At 42.2% G+C, this 21,405-nt stretch overlaps 2 protein-coding genes across 4 annotated transcripts; one reads left to right on the top strand and one right to left on the bottom strand.

The window, feature by feature from the left end:
* The first annotated feature begins 19 nt into the window (after nucleotides 1-19).
* LOC135248067 (SPRY domain-containing SOCS box protein 3-like) lies at nucleotides 20-16,236 on the top strand. Of its 2 annotated transcripts, XM_064322277.1 has the most exons (8): nucleotides 20-225; nucleotides 8,738-8,883; nucleotides 10,085-10,262; nucleotides 11,096-11,140; nucleotides 11,524-11,711; nucleotides 11,798-11,900; nucleotides 12,277-12,402; nucleotides 12,538-16,236. In XM_064322277.1, exons 2-8 carry the CDS (start codon nucleotides 8,758-8,760, stop codon nucleotides 12,924-12,926), a joined length of 1,155 nt encoding a protein of 384 aa, XP_064178347.1. In that variant the 5' UTR covers nucleotides 20-225; nucleotides 8,738-8,757; the 3' UTR covers nucleotides 12,927-16,236. The 2 variants fall into 2 exon arrangements, with proteins under 2 accessions (XP_064178347.1, XP_064178348.1); XM_064322278.1 differs by lacking the exon at nucleotides 11,096-11,140 and having other exon boundaries at nucleotides 21-225.
* Nucleotides 16,237-16,331: 95 nt separating this feature from the next.
* LOC135248066 (probable crossover junction endonuclease EME2) lies at nucleotides 16,332-19,918 on the bottom strand. Of its 2 annotated transcripts, none has more exons than XM_064322275.1 (8): nucleotides 18,973-19,918; nucleotides 18,725-18,846; nucleotides 18,349-18,441; nucleotides 18,133-18,257; nucleotides 17,969-18,044; nucleotides 17,759-17,874; nucleotides 17,475-17,664; nucleotides 16,332-16,759 (listed from the first exon to the last, which is right to left on the bottom strand). In XM_064322275.1, the coding sequence occupies exons 1-8, from the start codon at nucleotides 19,412-19,414 to the stop codon at nucleotides 16,604-16,606; spliced, it is 1,320 nt and encodes a 439-aa protein (XP_064178345.1). In that variant the 5' UTR covers nucleotides 19,415-19,918; the 3' UTR covers nucleotides 16,332-16,603. The 2 variants fall into 2 exon arrangements, with proteins under 2 accessions (XP_064178345.1, XP_064178346.1); XM_064322276.1 differs by having other exon boundaries at nucleotides 16,724-17,105.
* Between the last annotated feature and the right edge of the window lie 1,487 nt (nucleotides 19,919-21,405).

The following is a 21,405-nucleotide window of genomic DNA, read 5'->3' as shown; positions in this document are numbered from 1 at the left end:
GGCAGGTTTAAGGCGGATGGCTGAAATTTATTGTTTACGTCTGTCGTGGAAGTAGGTCACAGAGTGAGTGGAAGCTCAAAGAGAAGGAGTTGCAGTATTGCGAGTTGTGACAAATGAATAATTAAAAGAAGTCCGCTGAATACAGAATATTCTTCTGGAATATAGAAGAGCATACCTCATTGGATCCGGCAAGGCGTATACCACGAGCAAGCTGGTGTTATTCAGGTACGGGGGCATGATCGAAGCCTGCAATACCGAGCTTTAGGCAAATTGCGAGGGAGGAGACGTAGCTAGCGGACGTGCTTTTTTGGACAGTTTAGTTCGATGCAAAAATGCTGATGTCTGTATCCATCATTACACTAGTTACAGTAGTCTATAGCTTTTTTTCTTAAAGGGCAAGTTGGGTCACTATGTACTGGGAATTCTTTTGCCTTGCGCGGTTGTACAAAGTTGTGTGTCAGGGACGTTCCAGCTGTAGACATGCATCAGTGTGCAACAGACATAGTCTAGATATTTTACTCTGCTATGGTGGGAATGAGTAATCGTAAATACCTAACTAAATAGCTACTAATTGCAACAGCCTTAAGATTAGGGAAAGGAAACATGTGACTGATGGCCGGACCACTTGCGACCCGCGTGCTGTCTCTATGCGGCCCAATGACTCTTAGAATAGTAAGAGTCCACAATATACAGTATGTAAGTGCACCATAAATTAAAACTTGTTAACTTAACAGGAAGTCTTAGGGAATAAGTGTGAAATTACCTCCAAATTGAATGTTTAACTTGATGTTTGTATATCATATCTATAAAATGAACAGATAATTGGATTAGCTTTTCATAAACAAGTGGCCAGTATTGCTCATAACTGTATGAACATCTGCGACCCGTTAAGGAGAACTGGCTGGACTAGGCTGGGCGGTATTGAGTTATATTCAGGTAACGTGAAAAAATTGTCACCTTGTAATATTACAATCTCTGGCGCCTTGTAATTGCCCAAGTTATCTATATGAAATCCTAGCTGTCCAGTCGGCAAAGTAAATTCCTCTTGTCAAGGTCTAGATATTGCCTCTTGGTATTTATAGATTGCTTTCTAATTTAGAAACTGTTGCCGATTGAACATGCTCCCCATATAGCTGCAGATGCCGTATGTTCTGAGGCTAATAGCTCTATGTTTGCAGCTATGACCTGAGAATAGGCGATGTGTCATTGAGTGATTTGTTTTTTTCTTCCAGTTGTTTAGTGTGCATGGTGATGTGGTAGTTATAGATTTAGATAATTATTCAATGTGCTGTCTGGTTTTATAGTTTAAGGCAGCAGGTGAAGATGAAGAAAAACTATGCAAGAAGTCCCAAACTGGACTGTACAGTTGCTTAGCGGAACACCCCAATTATCTACTGTTTGTCGGTTTTTAATTTTAATATGTATTGTGTTACCGCTATAACCTAAATTTATTGGAAGAATAAACATGATTTGTGTTTTATTTCTCTTTTCTCTGGAAACTGTTATCTTGATTTCTTGATGTTGTGTTTCATGTAGCTGTCCAGACCTTAGAAATGAAAGCACTGACTTGAGCACAGTGCTTCACTGAAACCCCCTGCTTCTGATATTGCCTTATGCATGACCTTTGCTGGGTCAATTAAATATGTCTTATGTAGAAACTTCCAATTCAGTCAGATTTCCTCTTTTCTCTTTTACATACATCTGAAAATCTATTCAGATTAGATGGAAAAACTATCACACATCCTCACAGTTTCCAGGATTGGGAGGATGACATTAATAACTACTAGAAATAGTGTATGAGGACATTTTAGGACATTTTTAATTTTGTTGTCTGCTCCTTGGGCATTTATGGTGATATGCAAAGCTACAAAAGCACCAAAACATTGATAATGGGCTCAATGTCACAATCTATGCCTATGGACCTGGCAAACTAGCTTGATGCTGATATATTATGTATGTAGTCCATATATTTAAAATTTGTTCTTTAGTTCTTGGTTAGCATAGTTAACTTGCACAGGTGCTTGTGAGATGTTGAATCTTTACTTGCTGATTTGGGAATGTTGTTTGCCAGGTCTAGCTCTATTGCTCATATTTATCAAATGGAATGCACTTAAGTTTCTCCAATATTGTAAGTGTCTCTGGTAAGAGAGTTTGCTAAAATAATATAATGTAAGGTAGTTAGCTAGCAAAGGTATGTTGATTGGTTGGAATTTGTAGCACCTAGATGACCAAAGGAATCAACTCAATGCACTCAAGCGCGTTAATAATTAGGTGCTGAATCCCTCAAACTATCATCTAGCTCCTAGATGATGAAATGGCTAGCTGCTAGGTTAGCCAGGCACACACAGATGCGTTTATCTATTCAATCACAGAGACCGTGGTTTATTGATCACTTAAATGGCAGAACAAGATTCTGGGTAGGCACTGCTAACGTAGCTAGCAAGTTTGCCAGTTATGCGGTGTTATTCTCCGTTTGTATTTTGTGACATCATCAAACAACTCCAGGAATAAGATGAATGGAGAGGGTAAATGGACAAACATCCACTTTCCAAACAGCTCCTATCAAAAACAGGGAACTGACTTCACCCTGCAATGACACTTGGCAGTGTGTCCACTTCCAAAGAGACGATTCAGGACATTCTGAACAATACCTGCATCCAACAAATCAGGGTTAATACAATATCATTGCCCACGTATGTCATTGTCTTGTATCATTGATTGGGCAGTCTGTCTTGCAGATTCTTTGCGTTTTGGATGATGGCTGATACCATTAGTGGTGAGCAGTCTTCTGAGAACTCATTTCTACTATTTCAACCACACAATCCAGAAATGAGTGCACTAAACCAGCAACAACCAACCAGCAACAAGCATGGTCACACCCTGATTTCTGTCAAATAAAAAAGATGTGCCTGTGTGGTACAGGGAAATGAAAAGACACAATGGGCACACAGAAAGTGACGTGCCACACAGCTTTGTCTTCCCTGGAAACCTCAAATGGAATGTAGGTTAAGCCCCCATCCTCGTGATGTCAGGGGCTGCGAACTTGAAATTGTCTCATGCACCTGTGCACGGGGATTAATTCTTTGTTCTGTGATGTTAGTACTCAGATCCAAAAGAGAAGTATGTTATGCACATTAGTATTGCCCATTTCCTTCATATTTGAAATTCATATTTGTATCCTCTTTTATGGGTTTCTTTCCTTACCTTGACCTTTTTGGCCAAAAAGCTGATCTTTTTAAGTTTGAAAAGTCTGTTAAATAAAAACCCTATGTGCGTGTGTAGTGTTGTATTTAGGGTAACGCTCACCTTATGGGTGCGCATATTGATACTGCAGTGGCCTGCAACTGGAAGAACCTACAATACATGATAGCAAATACAGGCTTTAAATTTATTTCCCATGTGATTGTACAACAAATGGCTAACTCAAGTTGCAAGCTGTGAAAAGAGAGAGGGAAAAGTCATAAATATATCAAGATTCGAGACTCTATGACTCACTGACAAGTGCGTTCGATTGATAGGCAGGACAGGGCACTGGCACATTTTGGTTTATTTTTTGGCTGATAGTGTAGAATTTTCAGACATTTATGAAAGCAGCATGACTGGTGAACTAGCCTGGTCAGGGCTAGTAAAAAGGCAGGTCTAATTTGTTCCACCTCTGACAACCATGATCCCCAAGCAGAAGGCAGGTGGCCTTAGGTCTCAAACTTAGCATAGCGTCAGTTGTAGAGCCTGACAGAGTTATTTGGGCCATGTGGACTGAGCCTAGACTAACCATTTAAGTAAGCCCCAATTCCGCTGCTCAGTTAGTGTGTCAGTGTAAATATAGTGGAGGGAAGCTGGGGCTTTAGAGCAGGATGAACATGTGTTTCGCACTACTGAGAAGACGCTAAGGCATGCGGTGCCCATGTGATCTCGCATGTGCCTTAAACAAAGCCTGGTTTTTTAATGCTTCACATCACTGACATATTGAGAGTGAATAATCGTGCCATCTTGGCAGATTATAAATGGTATTGTAAGAGGGAAATCAAACTGGGACCCAGAAAAGGCTGGCATTTGAACGAGCCGGCACGCTGGAACTCGTCCTGTACTTCAAAGGACCAGAGAGCCTTGTGGTGAAACAATAAGTTACTCGGATTTCCTCGGGATGAGCAGGCCATTTGGCTCTCTGAACTTTTACCCTCTGGACAAGACTGAGATAAGGGGAACTGGACTGGTTGTTTATGGTTGTGTGAGCAAGTTGTTGGCTCTCTGGAATGTTACCATCAGGACACAACTAAGATAAGGGGAACTAGTCTCTTTGTCTGTGGTTGTGGGTGTGTGTGTTTTGGGGTCATAAAGGGTGAAATGTCCAGCCAAATGGTGGTGCAACTGTGCGGGACAGTACCACAGTGCCCTTATGTGGGCCCCTCTGCCATTACACTTTTTATTTCTTTTCTGGATCTGGACTTTAAACCATCTGTTTATCCTATTTACAAACCCTGGAAATCCGTACAAACCATGCACATGTTTTCATTGTATTATTGTATTATGCCTTATGTAATAATAACATGGATTGCATGTACAATGGTTAACCCTCTCGACAAGATGAAATTAACTTTTGTTTCTATTTGGATGATTAACTTCACGTGCTGTTATCATACAGACGCAACAAAAACATTGACAGAAACCTTAGAATCGCGACTTTCCAATGCGCCCATTGGCAAATAATATTAATTGTTTTAAAAGTTCCAAATTTGATTAATTAGATCATGTATGCTTCGCTAAACTTTACTCATTACTATGTGAGGGGCGACATAGCTCAGGAGGTAAGACCGATTGTCTGGCAGTCGGAGGGTTGGCGGTTCAAACCCCGCCCTAGGCATGTCGAAGTGTCCTTGAGCAAGACACCTAACCCCTAACCCCTAACTGCTCTGGCGAATGAGAGGCATCAATTGTAAAGCGCTTTGGATAAAAGCACTATATAAATGCAGTCCATTTACCATTTAGTCCATTTGAATTTCGCTCAGCAGGAAGTCCGCCCAAATCGCATTCACATGTTAACAACATTATAATTACTCTCCATAGAAGGAGACTAAAGGAGGGGTGATGCGAGATCCATGTGAGAAATGCCAAGTCTGCGAAAGCGGGAAAGAATGTCACAGAGTGTCGCCTAATTCACTTATTTTGAGGTGAACATTTCGTTTAATTTTGGAAAATGGTCCGTCCGGAAGCCGACACTGATGAAGAGCGGTCTGACACTGATGTCATTTCGAACAGCGAACTGATCCAGCTGAGGATCAACTTCATGCGTAAGTATATTTCTTATGATCATATTGGTAAATATGTTTACTGTATCATCTGTGTGTTTGTAGGAATATCCAGCAATGTGCGCGTTTGTAAATTCCCACACTACAAACGATTCGAACTATTGCATCTCAAAATTATAGGCTAGGCTGTCTGCATCTGGTTGTGTTAGAAGTATCAGGTAGACTGTATGTTTTTCGATCATATTCGTAATAAATAGCTCATGCCTGGCGTGTAGTGGCTTGGGTAGGATTCTAAAACTGATGTCCTTGCACAATCGATATTAGCATACTCTAAGTAAGTTTGGGAAATAGCAATAAAATAACCACTTAGCTAAACAGACCTAGCCTAGTTCAGATTGAGGCATTGTTATTGATGAGTTGTGTGTAGTTTAGTTGGAATATCAGTGTTTATTTAGTTAAGCTAATGTTTTTTCGTTGATAGCTTGCATTATTTGCAAATGTGTGCTGTATTACATTCTCTGTGTGTTTGTAGGAATATTCACTAATATGCGCGCTTGTAAATTCCCACACTACGAATGATTCTAACCGTTGCTTCTCAAAATTATAGGCTACCTCTCTGCGTCTGGTTGTGTTTGTTTGGTTCTTTGTTTGTATATGATGTCACATTTCATAAATTTTGTTTTCATTAGTTAGTGGTTTGTCCCTTTTTTGTAAAGCACATTTAATGTTCACCTGTTGAATGAAATGTGCTATATAAATAAAGTTTGATTTGATTTCACATTTCCTAACAATTTTGTTTTTATTATATTTGCAGAGATGTTGATCAGGAAACACGGCCTAGTTCACCACTAGCTAAGAGGCCAGGCAGATGTTGCAAGAGTACACCAGTCTCATCTCATCTTCCATGCAGTTTACTTCAATAAATGTTCTAAAATCAAAAGTTGCCTTTGTTTCTGTCTTCTAAATGGCTCACTGAGTCTTTGTCTTAGTGGTGGGGAGGCATGCGGCCAGGTGTGAATAGCCTACTTAGCTGGCAGGTATTCCTACCCAATGCATATTCATTACAGAAAGGCCATTTGCCCTCCCATTCTCACCTGTTGTTGAAAACATTACATCTACATTACATTCATTTGGCAGACGCTTTTATCCAAAGCGACGTACAAAAGTGCATTTTCATGATCGTAGACAACTGCTGAACACGGGTTCAGTAAGGTACAATTACTTATTCTGTACAGCTATTTCTAGCGAGAACAAAAAAATAGTAGTCACAACACTAACGTTTAGCAATTTATTTTATATTTCTCATTGGATTTGCTAAAATATTTTGTCATCTTTTGATACCCAAGACCTTGAAGAACACATTTCAGTGACCACAAGTCTTATTCACAATTGTTTAGTGTATTTTATTACAACATTCCTGTGCATGTTCAGAACTACTGTTTACAGTTTGTGTGTTTTTAGAGCAGTTTACAGTCCACATATTATTATGACCAACTTACTGCTGCCATATTGTTGTAGCTGAGTTTGTGCTGAAAACAAAGATATGAAAAACTTTGGAATCACTGTATATAAAGTTGATGAAATTTACACAAATGTCAGAGCATCGCACAATCACCGGTGTGCCTCATTTTACCCTTTTTGACCCCAGAGAGTTAAACAAAAGGGTATTTTCATGACAACTGCACCATAATATTACATCCAGTTGACATGTTTGGTATGTACGTATTCAACATAATTCAAGCAATTGAATGAAATATGCTTCATACCAAATAGAATTTGAAAAAACATAGTTTTAGAAACTCAGGGAAAAACTGACACAATGGAATGTCCTCTCTGGTAATCATCTCCTTTTCCCCATTTCCCCACTAATTGTTCTAACAGCAGCCTTCAAATGGTGGGGGCCGAAATTCGAGATTTTTGATTCGGCCAGGTTAATTTATGGTAATGCCGCCTAGACCAAACGCGGGATTTGGCTTAAAAGGAAGGGAGACAAAGCAATCGAGGAAGATTGTAATCAAACGTACTCTGTGCGCTGTGTGTAGACAGACAAGGAAGATTGTAAACGACTTCCCCACGTTGCACATACTCTGTGCTCTGTGTGTAGCTAAACAGGCTGGGTAAGAACTTTTTACTCTATATGTTTTTAAACCTTATAATTGATTTTGAATTTGAAGATAACAACCTACCTGCCTGTTCAATAAATTCTTATTTTTAACTTGCGTGGTCTTCATGACTCTAATCCATTTTATCTTCTTTTCAGCCGAAATTCCGCTTAAATACTCAGGGGGACAATAATGACTAGGACCTACTGATCAGGAGTCTAGTACAGCAAACGTCTTTAGTGGGGTTTTCAAGTTAGATAGGCGACCACGATCTGCCGGCTAAGGGATTGGTGGTATTGGTTCTGGTGTTTTGACTTAAGAGGACCCATGGGCGTTGTACGCCGGTTCTTGTCAAATTCACCTTAAGGAGCCTGATAAATACGCACCGTCCTGGGCTCATAACTATCGATGCACTATCCATGTAAGGAAGGCATGTATTATGGTGGTCAGCCTCCTACCCTCTGGATTCTTCACCGAACTGAGATTTAACAATAGTGCTAAACCCGGGAGCATATATTGAGGAATGATGGCACAAGATAGAGTCGAGTGTAACCACTCCCAAGTTCCACGTATAGTTAAAACCAAATTTTAAATTATCATTTAATATGGAGTCAGATTATCACGAGGGTAAAACCTAGTAACTGTTACGCTTTCTTGCTGTGGTCATGGATATATTTGATGTGTTATTCCGCGCATTTGTGAATATTCTGATGCTCCCATTGGAATGTTGACAGTCCGGCGACAGATCAGATGTATCTCTGATGACAGCATAGCCCCGTTTGCGAACGGAGAGTAACCAGAATGCTACTGATCCGTTTCAGGCCAGTTTTAAGCGGGATATGAAGCAACGCCTTCATATCTAACCCGTGGCAACGGAACCAGTGCATTCTTAATTATAATTGTGCCCTGTTCTTACGAACAGAGGAAAAATAACGTAACATCTCGGTTTTGAATCACACCAGCCAAGGGAAAACACGCGGTGCCTTCCCCTCCAGCTACAAACCCTCATTGGTCTAGCTGTGAGATGTTTACAGTATCGATATAGGAGAGAAGAAATCTAAGATTGGGTGGCTGCCTTATGAACAGCCTCTTTCCCTTCATACTGTGCCTTCCTTCCTGTCTCCAGTAGTGCCCAGGGCTTGACTGGCCTACCTGTTGTTATTTACCATTAACTGAAACTGTTAACTTTACTTTCCCTATTTAATGCTGCAGTTAGGCTGTTTATTCACACCTGTTTTTCCCAGTGCATGATGTTAATCCTGCACTAGCCCTTCTCCTGTTGAATGGGAGGTCTTGAGTGGACTCTGATGTTTGGGGAGGGGTTTGATGTGGGCTGAGGTGTGCGTGTTTTCCCCCTGTCTCACATGCTGACCACTCCCGCTCCCTCAGGTCCCCGGGCCCTACCTGCCATGTCGAGGCGGAACAGGAGCAGCCGCGCGTGGCGCTACGTGTGGAGCGGGATCCAGCGGGACGAGGACGCCAGGGCGCTGGTGCTGGCCTCCGAGAGCGAAGAGTGGGGGTACGAGGGTCTGCAGGTGAGGCGGAGGGCTGTTATGAGGCATATGGGGGGAAGGGGGGGTATTTACAGGGAACGGGGAAGGGAGTATTGTTGCTGGAGTGCTGAAAGCTGTATTAAATGGCTGTTTGTCAGTTTTATAGCAAGTATGGATGGGTCTGCTTGAAATGGTAGTCTGATTACAGTGTGGCTCCACACTGGTGGCTTTCAGAGTCAGGGGAGGTGAGTGTCACCGAATGGGATTGTCTGTGGGGTGTGTTTACAGTCCAGCGCTCCCTTAACCATGATCCAGCATGGTAGCTAATATGAAACAAGACTTACCCTGCTAGAGGCTTCTTCTGAATGCACATCCTTACATTGGAGGCAGAGTAGAGGACAGAACGTGATGCTCAGCAGTGTGGGCGAAACTGGATTGAGAGGTGGCAGCATAATGTAATGGGTTAGGAACTGGCCTTGTAACCTGAAGGTCGCAGGTTTGATTCCTGGGTCGGACACTGTACCCTTGAGCAAGGTACTTAACCTGCATTGCTTCAGTATATATCAAGCTGTATAAATGAATGCAAAAATGTAATAAGTTGTGTGAGTCAAGTGGGCGGGTGTATGAGTGTAGTGTCCGTTTGGCTCTGCAATGGAAGGGGGGTGGGGCTCTGTCCGTCCCCACGTTGTGTCTCTCCGTCCCGAAGCTGCTGAATGAGACTGGGTCATAATGCTGGCTCCCCGCTGTTGCTCCACTGACCTGTTATTTGATCTCCTCGCACCAGGCCGTAAATTTGGCTGCGTGCTGTTTTTAGCAGGCCGTCGCATTCAGTGCCGCTGTATCGCCAATGGGAGGCGTCCACAGCATTTTCTAAGGTGCTGGAGCAGTCAGCCGAGCCCAGGGAATCCCAAACCCTCCTTTTTGGGGGCGAAGGGTCACTCCACATGGACTTTAAAGAAGTCAGACATGGTCCCAGAGCCAGGATTTCGACTAGCCAGTTCAAGCCTGCTCCGCCGCGTGAATTTTAGTCTTACTGGCAGTCAGTTTGGCCTGAGCCCAAGATATGCAAACGTTATTATATGAAAAACGGTTTCAGTGATTTTTAAAAGGATGAAAGTACTGTGGTTTTACATAGAGAGTGCGGTTGAGCTGTATCTGCCGTGAAGCCCATTGAAATAAAGTGGCTGCCAGCATCATGCCAGCGTCTCTGAAGTGGGGCATGTGCCCTGTGTGTGTCAACCAGTACAGCGACTCGGACTCGGAGCCCAAGTTCCCCGGCATCGCCCCGGCGGTGCCCAGCGCCGTGCCCGTCACCGGGGAGTCCTACTGCGGCTGCGACTCCCTGGCCGAGCCCAGCTACAGCACCCGCCTGAGGGGCTTCCACCGCGTCAAGGACTGCCACTGTGGGGAGGATGACCAGGGTGCGTACCACACCAGCGTGCTCCTCAGACAGCCCGCAGCGTGTCCGCAATGGACAACGGCTCGAATGCGGAAATGCCAGCCTAGCCTCTGCTGTAGCGTCAACTAGAAAATAAAGAATATTAGTATTCTCGAAATAACAATAATAATAATAACAATTCATTGTATTTGAGAATAATGGTCTTTTAGTCATTGACTGAATGTTCAACCATGTTTTAGCTGAGCTATGGTGTAGTCTAATAGGTAACGGGCTGGCCTTGTAACCTAAAGGTCACAGGTTTGATTCCCAGGTAGGACACTGCCGTTGTACCCTTGAGCAAGGTACTTAACCTGCATTGCTTCAGTGTATATCCAGCTGTATAAATGGATGAAAAAAAAAAAAGTTGTGTAAGTCGCTCTGGATAAGAGCGTTGGCTAAATGCCAGTAATTTAATGTAAGCTGAACTTTTAAATTTTGATGTAAAATGATGAACCAGTGTACAGAATACTTAAATATGCCTTCTGCTCCCTTTGCTCAAATCATGTATAAATTTACAGAGACTGGTGGAATCTGACTGGGTTTTTGAGTCTCTGGAAGGCAAAAGACGGTCGGAGAGAGGGAGCTATTTCAGTGACTCACTGGTATAGTGGAGCAGCTATAATGTTTCCAGTGACCTTTCACCAGCATGCAGTGCTCCACTCTCAGGGTTAACTGGGTCTTTTTTGGAGCATGTCAATCAGGTGTGATAGAGATAGCTGACCTTAATCTAGGCTAGTGTGTCTGTTGCTGTTGTGATTGACCTTATCACTGAATCATCACAAACTGATTGGTCTGCTTTGGATTTGCTCAATTTAGATTGCACTGTCAGTGTGAAAACCATGAAGTGTCAGGGGGCACAAGGTGAAATTAGCACAAACTAAAGGTGTAGTCTTTGCTATGTAATGTTAGAGTAATGTAATATGTTGGAAATTTAATGTAATGATGAAAATGTAACTGGTTAAACCATTATTATTGTGATTCTTTTGTAGTGCTCTGCTGAGTATCAATAGATAAAACGTGCAGTATGTGTGAATTTTGCCACTGGTCTCTGCTTCTTTAGCCCTTCTTCTTCAGCTCTGTAGCCTGTAGACAGTGAGTAGCTAGCCTTGTGTGGTGTGTGTCTCTTCAGCTCTGTAGCCTGTAGAAAAAAGAGTAGCTAGCCTTGTGTGGTGCAGGAAATGACAGTGTGTGTCCCCTGACTGCTGGCTCCCCAGACGTGAAGGTGTTGCTCTGTTTCTGCCCAGACTTTGACTGGGTGTGGGATGACAGTAGCAAGTCCACTGCCACACTGCTCAGCTCCGACAGCCGCAAGGTGAACTTCCACACGGAGTACAGCTGCGGCACGGCTGCCATCCGCGGCACCAAGGAGCTGGCTGACGGCCAACACTTCTGGGAGATCAAGATGACCTCCCCCGTGTACGGCACAGACATGGTAGGTGTCGGCCAATTTATCTGGGCAGGTGGTTGTCATGGATATGTGGCGCACCTAATGTGGCTGCTTGGTTTTTGCGTTTGTAGATGGTCGGCATCGGGACGTCGGACGTGAACCTGGATAAGTACAGGCACACCTTCTGCAGCCTACTGGGGAAGGATGAGGACAGTTGGGGACTTTCTTACACAGGTGACCTACACTGTACTGCAGGACCAGCCCAGTGTTCAGCTCCTCCCAGTGATTTACTGTGGATTAATATTTTACATTCAGAACTCTAGTCATGGTGAAGTCATTGAAGGAATTCATCAAAAAACATTTGATAACAAAAAAAGTAATTAGAAATATGTAATAATGAAAATAAGTAATTAGAAAAATTATTTCTGTCATAATTTCAACATTTTTTTGTTCAAATATGAAAATCTTAGTCACATTTTAGAATGGCTTAGACTTGTTGTAGCTGTACGTGTAGAGTGTTATTTATATACTGGGCAGTTGCGGTAATATGTACTTTAAACATATCAGTAGTTTCAGCTGTGTGGATTTACATGAGCACTGGCTTTCACAGGACTGCTCCACCACAAAGGCGACAAGATGAACTTCTCGTCCCGCTTTGGCCAGGGCTCCATCATTGGGGTGCACCTGGACACCTGGCACGGCACCCTCACCTTCTTCAAGAACCGCAAGTGCATAGGTGAGCGCTTGTAGGGAGTAGTAGGTGGTGATGCGCCTGAGTGGATTCACGGTTGTTTTTTATATGCCTTCTGTTTGTGAGATGTGGTGCACTGGAGAGCTGAACATCGTTGTATCCCATGTGCCTCTGCTGCAGGCGTAGCCGCCACGAAGCTCCAGAACAAGAAGTTCTACCCCATGGTGTGCTCCACGGCGGCCAAGAGCAGCATGAAGGTCATCCGCTCGTGCTTCGCCCCCACCTCCCTGCAGTACCTGTGCTGTGCGCGCCTGCGCCAGCTGCTGCCCGACTGCACGGACACTCTGAGCGTGCTGCCCCTCCCGCCCGGCCTGCGCCACCTGCTGCACAACAAGCTGGGCTGGGTGCTCAGCCTCAACAACGGCGCTCTGGACGGGCCCGACCGGTCCCAGGACTCGCCCAGCCCCCCGGGCTCCTATGCCTCCCCCGCCCCCTCCTCCGGGAGCGACTCCGAGGGCTGCTCCTCCGACCCCGAGGCCTGCCAGAGGAAGCGCTGCCGCTGGACGTGACTCCATCCCCCCCCCCGCCCTTCCCCTTCCCCGCCCCGCCCCCTCCATGCCCCCTCACCTGAACCAGCCATCGGAGAGAAAGACTGCTGAGCTCGTGAAAAGGCCAGGAAAGACGTGTTCCGTGAGTGGCTCACGCTTCCTGCTTTAAACATTCGGCTCTTTGTCCTTTTTTATGGAACGGAAATGTAACTCGATTTGCGCTGCAGTTCCAAAGATGCTGTTTGTTGACGGTTTCTTGAGGAGCGGGAGCCTGTTGGGAGAAGCCATTGCTGGGCTGTGGTCAGCTCTTGTGTTTCCCTGCCCTGGGGTCAGACTTCGTCTAGAGAGGGAGCCAAAGCTGGTTATGAGGAGTGCCCATGCCTCACGGTAAAGTGGCCAAATCGCCCACGTGTCACTTCCTGTTGTGTATGTCTCCGCCAGCCTCAATACTCATGAACTCGCCTACATCTGAAGTGGACCAGGCACAGCTCTCTATCCCAAGCTGGGGATACTCTATGTAACATACAGTCATTAAATATGGATCAGCGTTCTATTCTGTTGTTCTATTCTAAGGTAAGGTTTGCTTGCTGTGAATAGCTAGCTTTACTGTAGTGGTCATCTGGTTACCCATACAATGATGCATGTGTAAGGAGCTTGCAGCTGACTAATTGTGAATTGATGACAACATACCACAGAATTCAACGGTTTCTAATGAGTTTACAATATGCTTTCAAAACAAATTTGGCTAAGTAAATTATTTCAAACGGAGCATATATAACCCTTTCTAGCAACTTGCAGGTGTTGGTACTTTGTGCAAGGCTGAGCTATTCTGCCTAATGGAAGCTGTGGCTATCTGGTGGAAAGAGCCAGAATGGAAGATAGTGGCTTTGACGTGTGAATAGTGATGTATGGGCACTTCCCTTTTCTTGGCTTGAGCTCCTCCCACCATAGTTGTTATTGGGTGGAACAAAAGAAAGCTTGTTGCGTTTCACTGTTCATCTCCTTTCTGTAGAGGACATCAGTCGTATCTGAGCCAAATACAATGCGAGTGCGCTGTGAACTTGCAGAGTACAAGTAATCATACACACGGACGTGCATAAGGCAGATGTTGAAATCAGTTGATATTTAGTTTCATTCTGTACGTCAGTTGAATTTGGGTCTTTTTTATACATGTACACATTTCAACATTTACAGTTAACCTGCTGGTCGTTATTTTGCACATTTGCCTGAATCTAAGTTGATTACTGTGGAATTGAATTACTGATTACGCTATGCACCGAGTTCTTAAAACAGTCACGCAGAATAACCTCTAGAATAATAGCCCCAGTTAAGGACTTAATGTGGAGGAGCCTGAAATTAACTGCTGACGGTGCTCCAGTTTTCAAAATCCATCAAGATTTAGTGCAGCACGACTAGTCATAAGATCCACTGTGGCTTGTTTACATTTTTAGTGTCTTTGTATTGGCTCTGAAATGGACCATAGATCATCTCTTAATACATTCTCAATCTGTTTTTTTGCAATATAGAAATAATACAAAATGAAATGTGCACAATAACGCAGACAGTCAAGCTACGAAGTAATCTTGTTATCAGGATAGCATACTTCTCACATGTATAATCCGACTAGTTCCGTAAAAAACAGCTAATTATTCTTTTAAAAATTCTAATTGGAAAAAAAAAAACAGCTAATTATTCTGCATTGACTGGCCGCTCAGAAATAACTGACCTAACAAATCATTTTCATGACCATCATCTCTGATATTGTAACTGTTATTTTTGTGATTTATGATGACAGTTGTCATAATCCTTAATATTTATATCATTTCTGTTGTTGATAAAGGCTCTGCACTGTTTTTCTTTTATGGTCAATCCTAGGCTACTGGGACAGGCCATAGCTGCTTTACTGGCACTACTAGTCCTCAGTACATGTGGTCACATCAACAACAAAAAACTATCTCCCTGCCTCCTGGCTTCAGCACTGTGAGGTGGTCTGTTGAGTTTCTCAGATCTCACCCTCCAGAGCTGCTGGTCTACAGTAGGTGAAATCTGGCTGCGCATCAAGTTGAGTTTGCTGATGAAGACCAGACAATTCATCACATGATCCCTGCTTGCTCAATTTAAAAGTTAATTGTCACGGAATTGTAATTTACGGCACCTTTCTTTGGTTTTGGGGGAATAACACATTTTAATTTGTAACCGTTCTTTCCTCTTGTTCTTACTGAATTTAGATTTGTTAGGATTACTTGGATACAAGGACCCTTGCTGACTAACTCATACACAAGACTAAATCATATCATTGATCTTATAACCTTCACCTAGCTGCTTATTGAAGCTAGAAATATTTGACATTCATGAATCAATTGAAGTTGTAGTCCATATATGAAATCCAACATTAGGAATTAATGTTCAATTTCATACCTTCAGCAAATATTTTTATAACCAAGTTTGGCTATTATGAAAGTGTTACCTTCACAATACAGAATGTTTATGTGGCATTGTCAATGTCCAATTACGCATTTGAATTTTGAAAACAATGGCTGCAGTAGCTTTGGAGAAAGACTTTATTCGGTAAAATTTGCCCTTTTAAACCCTCCGTGAGCTGTCATTTGTGCAAAGTCCACAACATGCTGTCCTTAACTAATGCCATGAATCTGGACCACTGTTCTATTGAGTTTGACTCGGCTGTAAGGGAAGGGAGTGGGGGAGATTTTGGAAGGTGGGATGTCAAAGTGAAAGTTACTGTTTAAACTCCCACGTAACCACCACTCTGATAAGCGACCTACTGGATTACCCAGCATGTTACTGTCAGTTTCTAATCAAGATTTACAGCCTGGTGAAGTGGCAACTTTTACACAAGTGTAGTACAATAACGCCCGTACTTGCGCTCGTGGTGCAAGATAGGACTACTAATCCTGTGATTGATTGCGCATGGTCACTGTGCTGGGAACAAAAGGTTTCTTGCAGATTCATTTCTGCATATTCACACTGAAATTTTATCAGCTGCCATGCATATTTAAATTTTTACAGATTCCCCCCCCACTTATCATGTACCCATCTCCCCTCTGGTCCCATTGCACTAGGTTATGTGGGAGTTTACTTAAAAACCTTTTGTTGTAAAACCTTTTGTTCTGCAGAAAAGAACAAAAGGTTTTGCTCACTGGTTTAACTTTAACTATGTACATAATGCATGTCATCATTTCCTATCTGAACTGCTGTTGTGTGTCCCTAAAAGCATGATACTTCATTTGCAAATAAAAAATAAGCCATTTGTACAAAATTGTAATGGCTATAACAGCAGATTTTTTTCTAAATAAACAGTCTCAGACATTAATGTTGTCATCATGGCATTACTACCACCACCCACCCCCCACCCCCGGGCTGTTACCAGATACATTACTTCAGAATGATGAAAACAAATCAGAAAAATACATTGTACTCATCTTTATTTTTTATCACCTCCATTTGCAATATAAAACCTATGACAATATTTGTATCATTGAAACTAATGTTAAAAGGCATTGTAAATCTAAAATGTCTGTCAAAATGTCAGTGTCTTGATATCCTCTGATACAGTAATGCCACAAACTTGGCATTGATCCTTCTTGATACTTTGCTGACACAAATCTGATAGATAATTTCCTGAAAAAGGTTCAATTATTAGAAACAAGTTTTCCACCACAGTTATAATTCAAATCGCCTTAGTCCAGGACCAGCTCAGGATTTTGTGCTGTGAGAAATCGATACACCCTATTTGAGATCTCTGGTCCGACACGCCTTTCCCTCTCCCCACTTTTTGCCAACAGATCTGCAAGTAGTCCTTTCCTTTCAACTTCAGAGTCCAAGTCTTTGTATGCCTGGATGCAGGTCAGATACACAGTAAACACAAGTCAACGTAGATATCTCATATTATTCTTCCACTACGGTGCCTTCAGAAAGTTTTCACCCCCCACTGATTTCTAGTCATGTTGTCAAAGTCAAATTAAACATAATTTGAGTGTTGTACTACATTTGTTGTGGTTTTGTCCTTTAAGTAATTTCAATGAAAATTAAAGTATTCAGATGTCTTCAAAACTTGAGTATTCACTCTGTATTACCAACCTAAATTGGGTCAGGTGTATTCCATTTTTCTTGACGTCAAACTACATGCATAGTGAGGTCCACCTTTGTTGATTTCGAATCCACCTGTGTTTAACTGCATGACTGCAGAACAAACATCACAGACTTTGTGAGGTCTCACAACCGGAACCACAGTTCTCATTCACAAGTTAATATCTAATGCATCTCTTTTAATATTTGAAAAATAATTAAGTAAATATAAAATGTTTTGCATCATAAATGTGTTTAATTGATTCTGATAGTAAAGAAGAAATATATTTTGGTGCATTAAAACTTCAAGGTGTAACAGAATAAATGTGAAAATGTTAACGAGATGAATACTTTCTGAAGGCACTGCACACCTCTATATGAAACTGCAGCCATAGAACAAAATATGGAACAGCTCTGCATACTGAATATTTTAATTCACCTAAGTGTTCCTACAAGGTTCTGGGAGTTGGAGTAAATGCATACCTGTAGGAGCAGCTGAGGTGAGGGGAATGCTGAAGACACCCCAGCAGCCACTGCAGGGCTCACTCGATTCAGCTGCTGGATTTGCCTGCTCCAAACATGGCTCAGTCCCGTCCCATCCCTCTCAACTCGCACCCCACTGGCCCACGAGCCATCCAAGCAGAAAGGCAGGTTGTCTTGCTCGGTCAGCTGTCTGGAGTGGGAAATAATTGCAAAAATCTTCCTGCGTTGATGAGAACTAAAAAAGGGCAGATTCTTTCATGGCATAGGAGAGATATTTGGCTTACTTGAATGGCCGTTTGGACAAGGCCTTGGTAATGGCACACACATGGTCCGTAAGACCCTGCCAGCTCTCCAGGAAGATGACAGAGGTGTTCCTGTACAGCTGCAGGAACACGAGGGCCTAAGCGAAACAGAAGACCACAAAAACAACTTTTCACCTGCACACTAAAAATATGAGAAAAAAGCACAACTGGCGTATTATGAAAAAAGCTTACTTCCTCAATATCACTACCCTCCTCTCCCATTTGTGGTCTGAGCATCTGGTCCTCATGTCGTCGAGAACACAGAGTCCTGAGGACAGAAATCATGCTAGTTAAGCTGGTTAATCAATGCAGTATCATTACTGGGGAAATGGTACTAAAATGTGAAAGCTTGATACCAGCTGTTTGGATTTGGCCCCATCACTGCCAGGGTGACTACTTTCTCTCCATTTCTGTTAAGGTACTCAGATAGCTTCTTGAATAAGGAGTTCACAGCCACCTCTTCAGTGCCTTTTTGTTCAGCCTGTACCAAGGTTAGAACTCGTATCAGCCACGGATTATGTATTTGCCTCATTACAGCATTACAGATACAAAAAAGTAAATGGGAAGCATACATGATTGATGGAGACCACCATGTCCAAGAAGTCATTCAGAGTCAAAACCATGAGAACTTGTTCCTCCAGAACTGGGCTTGGCTTGTCTTCACCCTGTATTTTAATAATCATTAAAAATAAGTATCTGGGATCTATGCCTTACAGTATATTATACCTGCTAGGTGATCTGACACTCTTCAGTCTTGACCTTAAAAAAATCCCATTAAGAAAAAACTAACTCCTAAAATTACAAATGGACATTGGATTATTATAAATATTACATTTATATTGTATGCCAAAGCAGCCAGCAAACCAGTGGCTTTAAAAAACCAAGATGAGTAGAAATGCAGGTAAAAACATTTCTGTTGGTGCTAACCATCCAAGCTAGCCAAATTACCTGAGGAAGGTCCCTTGTCCACGTGATGCTGTGGAGAAGCTGCTGCTCTTCAATGGTGGTCTTCCACTCCAGGGAGAACAGAGACCCAAGTAGAATATCCGACCTTTCATCCTGTAGTAAAGCTACAAAACAACATTCCTTTAACATAATTCACTTCACAGAATAACTATCACAGACAGAAGGTGTACATTTCAAGAAACACAAATAGAATATCACTATGTACAGGCCTAGGTGGCTTCCAAACTTACCGGAATCGACGCACACCGTCAAACATTTTAAACAGTTCTCAGGTCGGTAACATTTCAGGCGCTCTGCGTCTTGTTTTCTCCTGTGCTGCTCTTGTCTTTTCTTCTCTTTTTCTTGAGCCTTTTCATTTCTAAGTTTCTCTCTGACCTTTTTCTTCTGCACCAAATTCAATTTATCCGCATCAATCTCTTCTTTGGTTCGCCGTCGTCTTTTCCCCGGACTCGGAGTTGAAGGGGCTACCGTCGAGGGAACAGAGAGGTTATCTCTGAAGTTTTGTGCTTCAGAACGCCTGGCAGGAGCATCGCATTTTTCCGTCTGAATCCTCTGTGTTATTGGTTCATCAGTTTTAGGGAGATCATAAGTGCTTTTTGACTTGATTTCAGAATCGCTTTCCCCCTCGGATTCAGATATTTCCCATGTTGCTGTCCTCCTTAAAAGTGACATCTTTTCCTTTTCATTCTAGATGTACCGCATTGATCATACCACTTAATTGCTATGATTTAGTAGCCGAACCATAGAGCCGAACATTGCCATCCCACGGCGTAAGGACAGTGCAATGCCACTGCTTTAGCTTGAGAAGCTACGCATTTGAGCCACTATTAAACGGGTTGAATATTCACCATTATAATTAATGTAATAATTAAATTCAGTCATTACAGTTAAGTTCCTGTTCTGAAGCACATAATGAAACTAGTTACGGCTCTGTTTTAATGTGGAAATGTCTGCTTAAATAAGTCTAGGAGACATCGACCCGCACTGGCTAATCAACATTGACTAGTTCATTTCAATAACAGCATATTTTCTAAATGTTAGCAAGGTAACACATTTGGTTTCGTTATATTATTAAGGTGTTGGGATCTAATGAGCAAGTCCAGAAGCCAGAAACTTGACTGTTCCTTTTTAAACTAAGCGCAACGAGTGATATAATATTTTCCAAAGAAAGGAATTGCATACCATATTTCCATCGGACGGAACGAAGTTGAAACAAAGCTGCTTTTGGCATACGGAAGAAATGTGTGTAGGGAACAGGGCTGCCATGTTCTCGAAAATCCATCTCAAAAGCGAGGATTTTTCATGTTACATTCTATTTATTTTAGTCGTGGTGTGTTTCTAATTATGTTCGCAACTTTTTGTTGTTCTGGCAACCTTCTGCTAGTTCATAAAACAGCTTTCGTCCATCGCAAATTGGAAGCCAATGGGCTACTGCTGATACGCGGTTTTGCTTGTATTTTATTAGTGCGCCATATAATCTTTGAAGACCGCGTTTTCACGGTACTTCCCCGTTTTGAGAGTTTATCTGAAATAGTTGCTTAATTAATTGTTTGCGTTCCATTTTTGATTGCTTTATCTTAGGTGGTCCACAGTTGACACGTCAGACTCCGACAAGGCACGCAGTTTCCACTCATTGGATTAGAATCCTTGACCTGAAAACAGCAGATTGTGGAGTGTTCTAATGTATGCCATTGGACCTTGGTTTAAGTGGTGTCAGCCTCAGTGTCCGATTGCTGACCCCGGGATTGTTGCATGTGGCACACAAGAGCAGAAATCATGTAGTGTTGTACCTATTAAGACCGCTCAAATCTAGGTTAAGACATTTCTTAACATATAGGCTATTGTCACATTTGTTGCAAAATAATTTACGTAAAAACCAGATTCATCTTTCTTTTAAAGCTTTATGACTTAACTTAAAACTTAAAAACTGTTATTAGATTTTAATAAAATTGTTCCATTATTATGCAGTATATTGAAATAAGTTCAGACTGGGCTTAATATGCCTGGTGTACCAATGAAGACCATTAGTGTTACAGATTAATTATTATAATTTACCGCATTAATTATTGATAGCAAAAGGTTAAATAAAATGTATTTCAGGCAGGGCATACATTGTTTTTACTGTTTCATTTAATTTGTAAATAACATTGTAAAAATCTTGTGCCTATACAAAGTCCCTTTGAAACTGGCATGGATATACCAAATTAATGACTTGGTGGACGAATTAAACAGCACGAACGAATACATTTTTTCTCCTTAATTCAAATCCAAAAATGGAAATGGGCGTAATCAGTTCACGGACTTAATGTGGTGTTACACAATGAGTACACGTGATTTTACCTTAAATGTGTTTGTTAGATTGTTTGGCAACCCCTCTAGCCTTTTATTTGTAAACCAGTCATACAAGCTGTTTGCAGTGTGTTAATAATCCTTGATAATCAATATGTGGTCAGTCTGGAAGCTCTTGCCTTGTGCTTTAGTCAGGCTTGCTAGAAAATGCCTGAAAGCCACATATCTGACTAAGACAAAATCAACGGTAAGAAAGAACAGAGATTCTGTTAGCTGATGCCTGGCTACTGTTAATGTGCCAGTTTGTTGGACTCTCCATTAACTGCTGTAACTGGGGTGGCTATGTGTCTAGAGCAGTTGAAGTAAGGATTGGT

The sequence above is a fragment of the Anguilla rostrata genome, chromosome 2 (genome assembly GCF_018555375.3).
Source record: "Anguilla rostrata isolate EN2019 chromosome 2, ASM1855537v3, whole genome shotgun sequence".
Classification (NCBI taxonomy): domain Eukaryota; kingdom Metazoa; phylum Chordata; class Actinopteri; order Anguilliformes; family Anguillidae; genus Anguilla; species Anguilla rostrata.
Note: the sequence above shows the minus strand (reverse complement) of the source record. Positions and strands in the feature narration are given on the sequence as shown.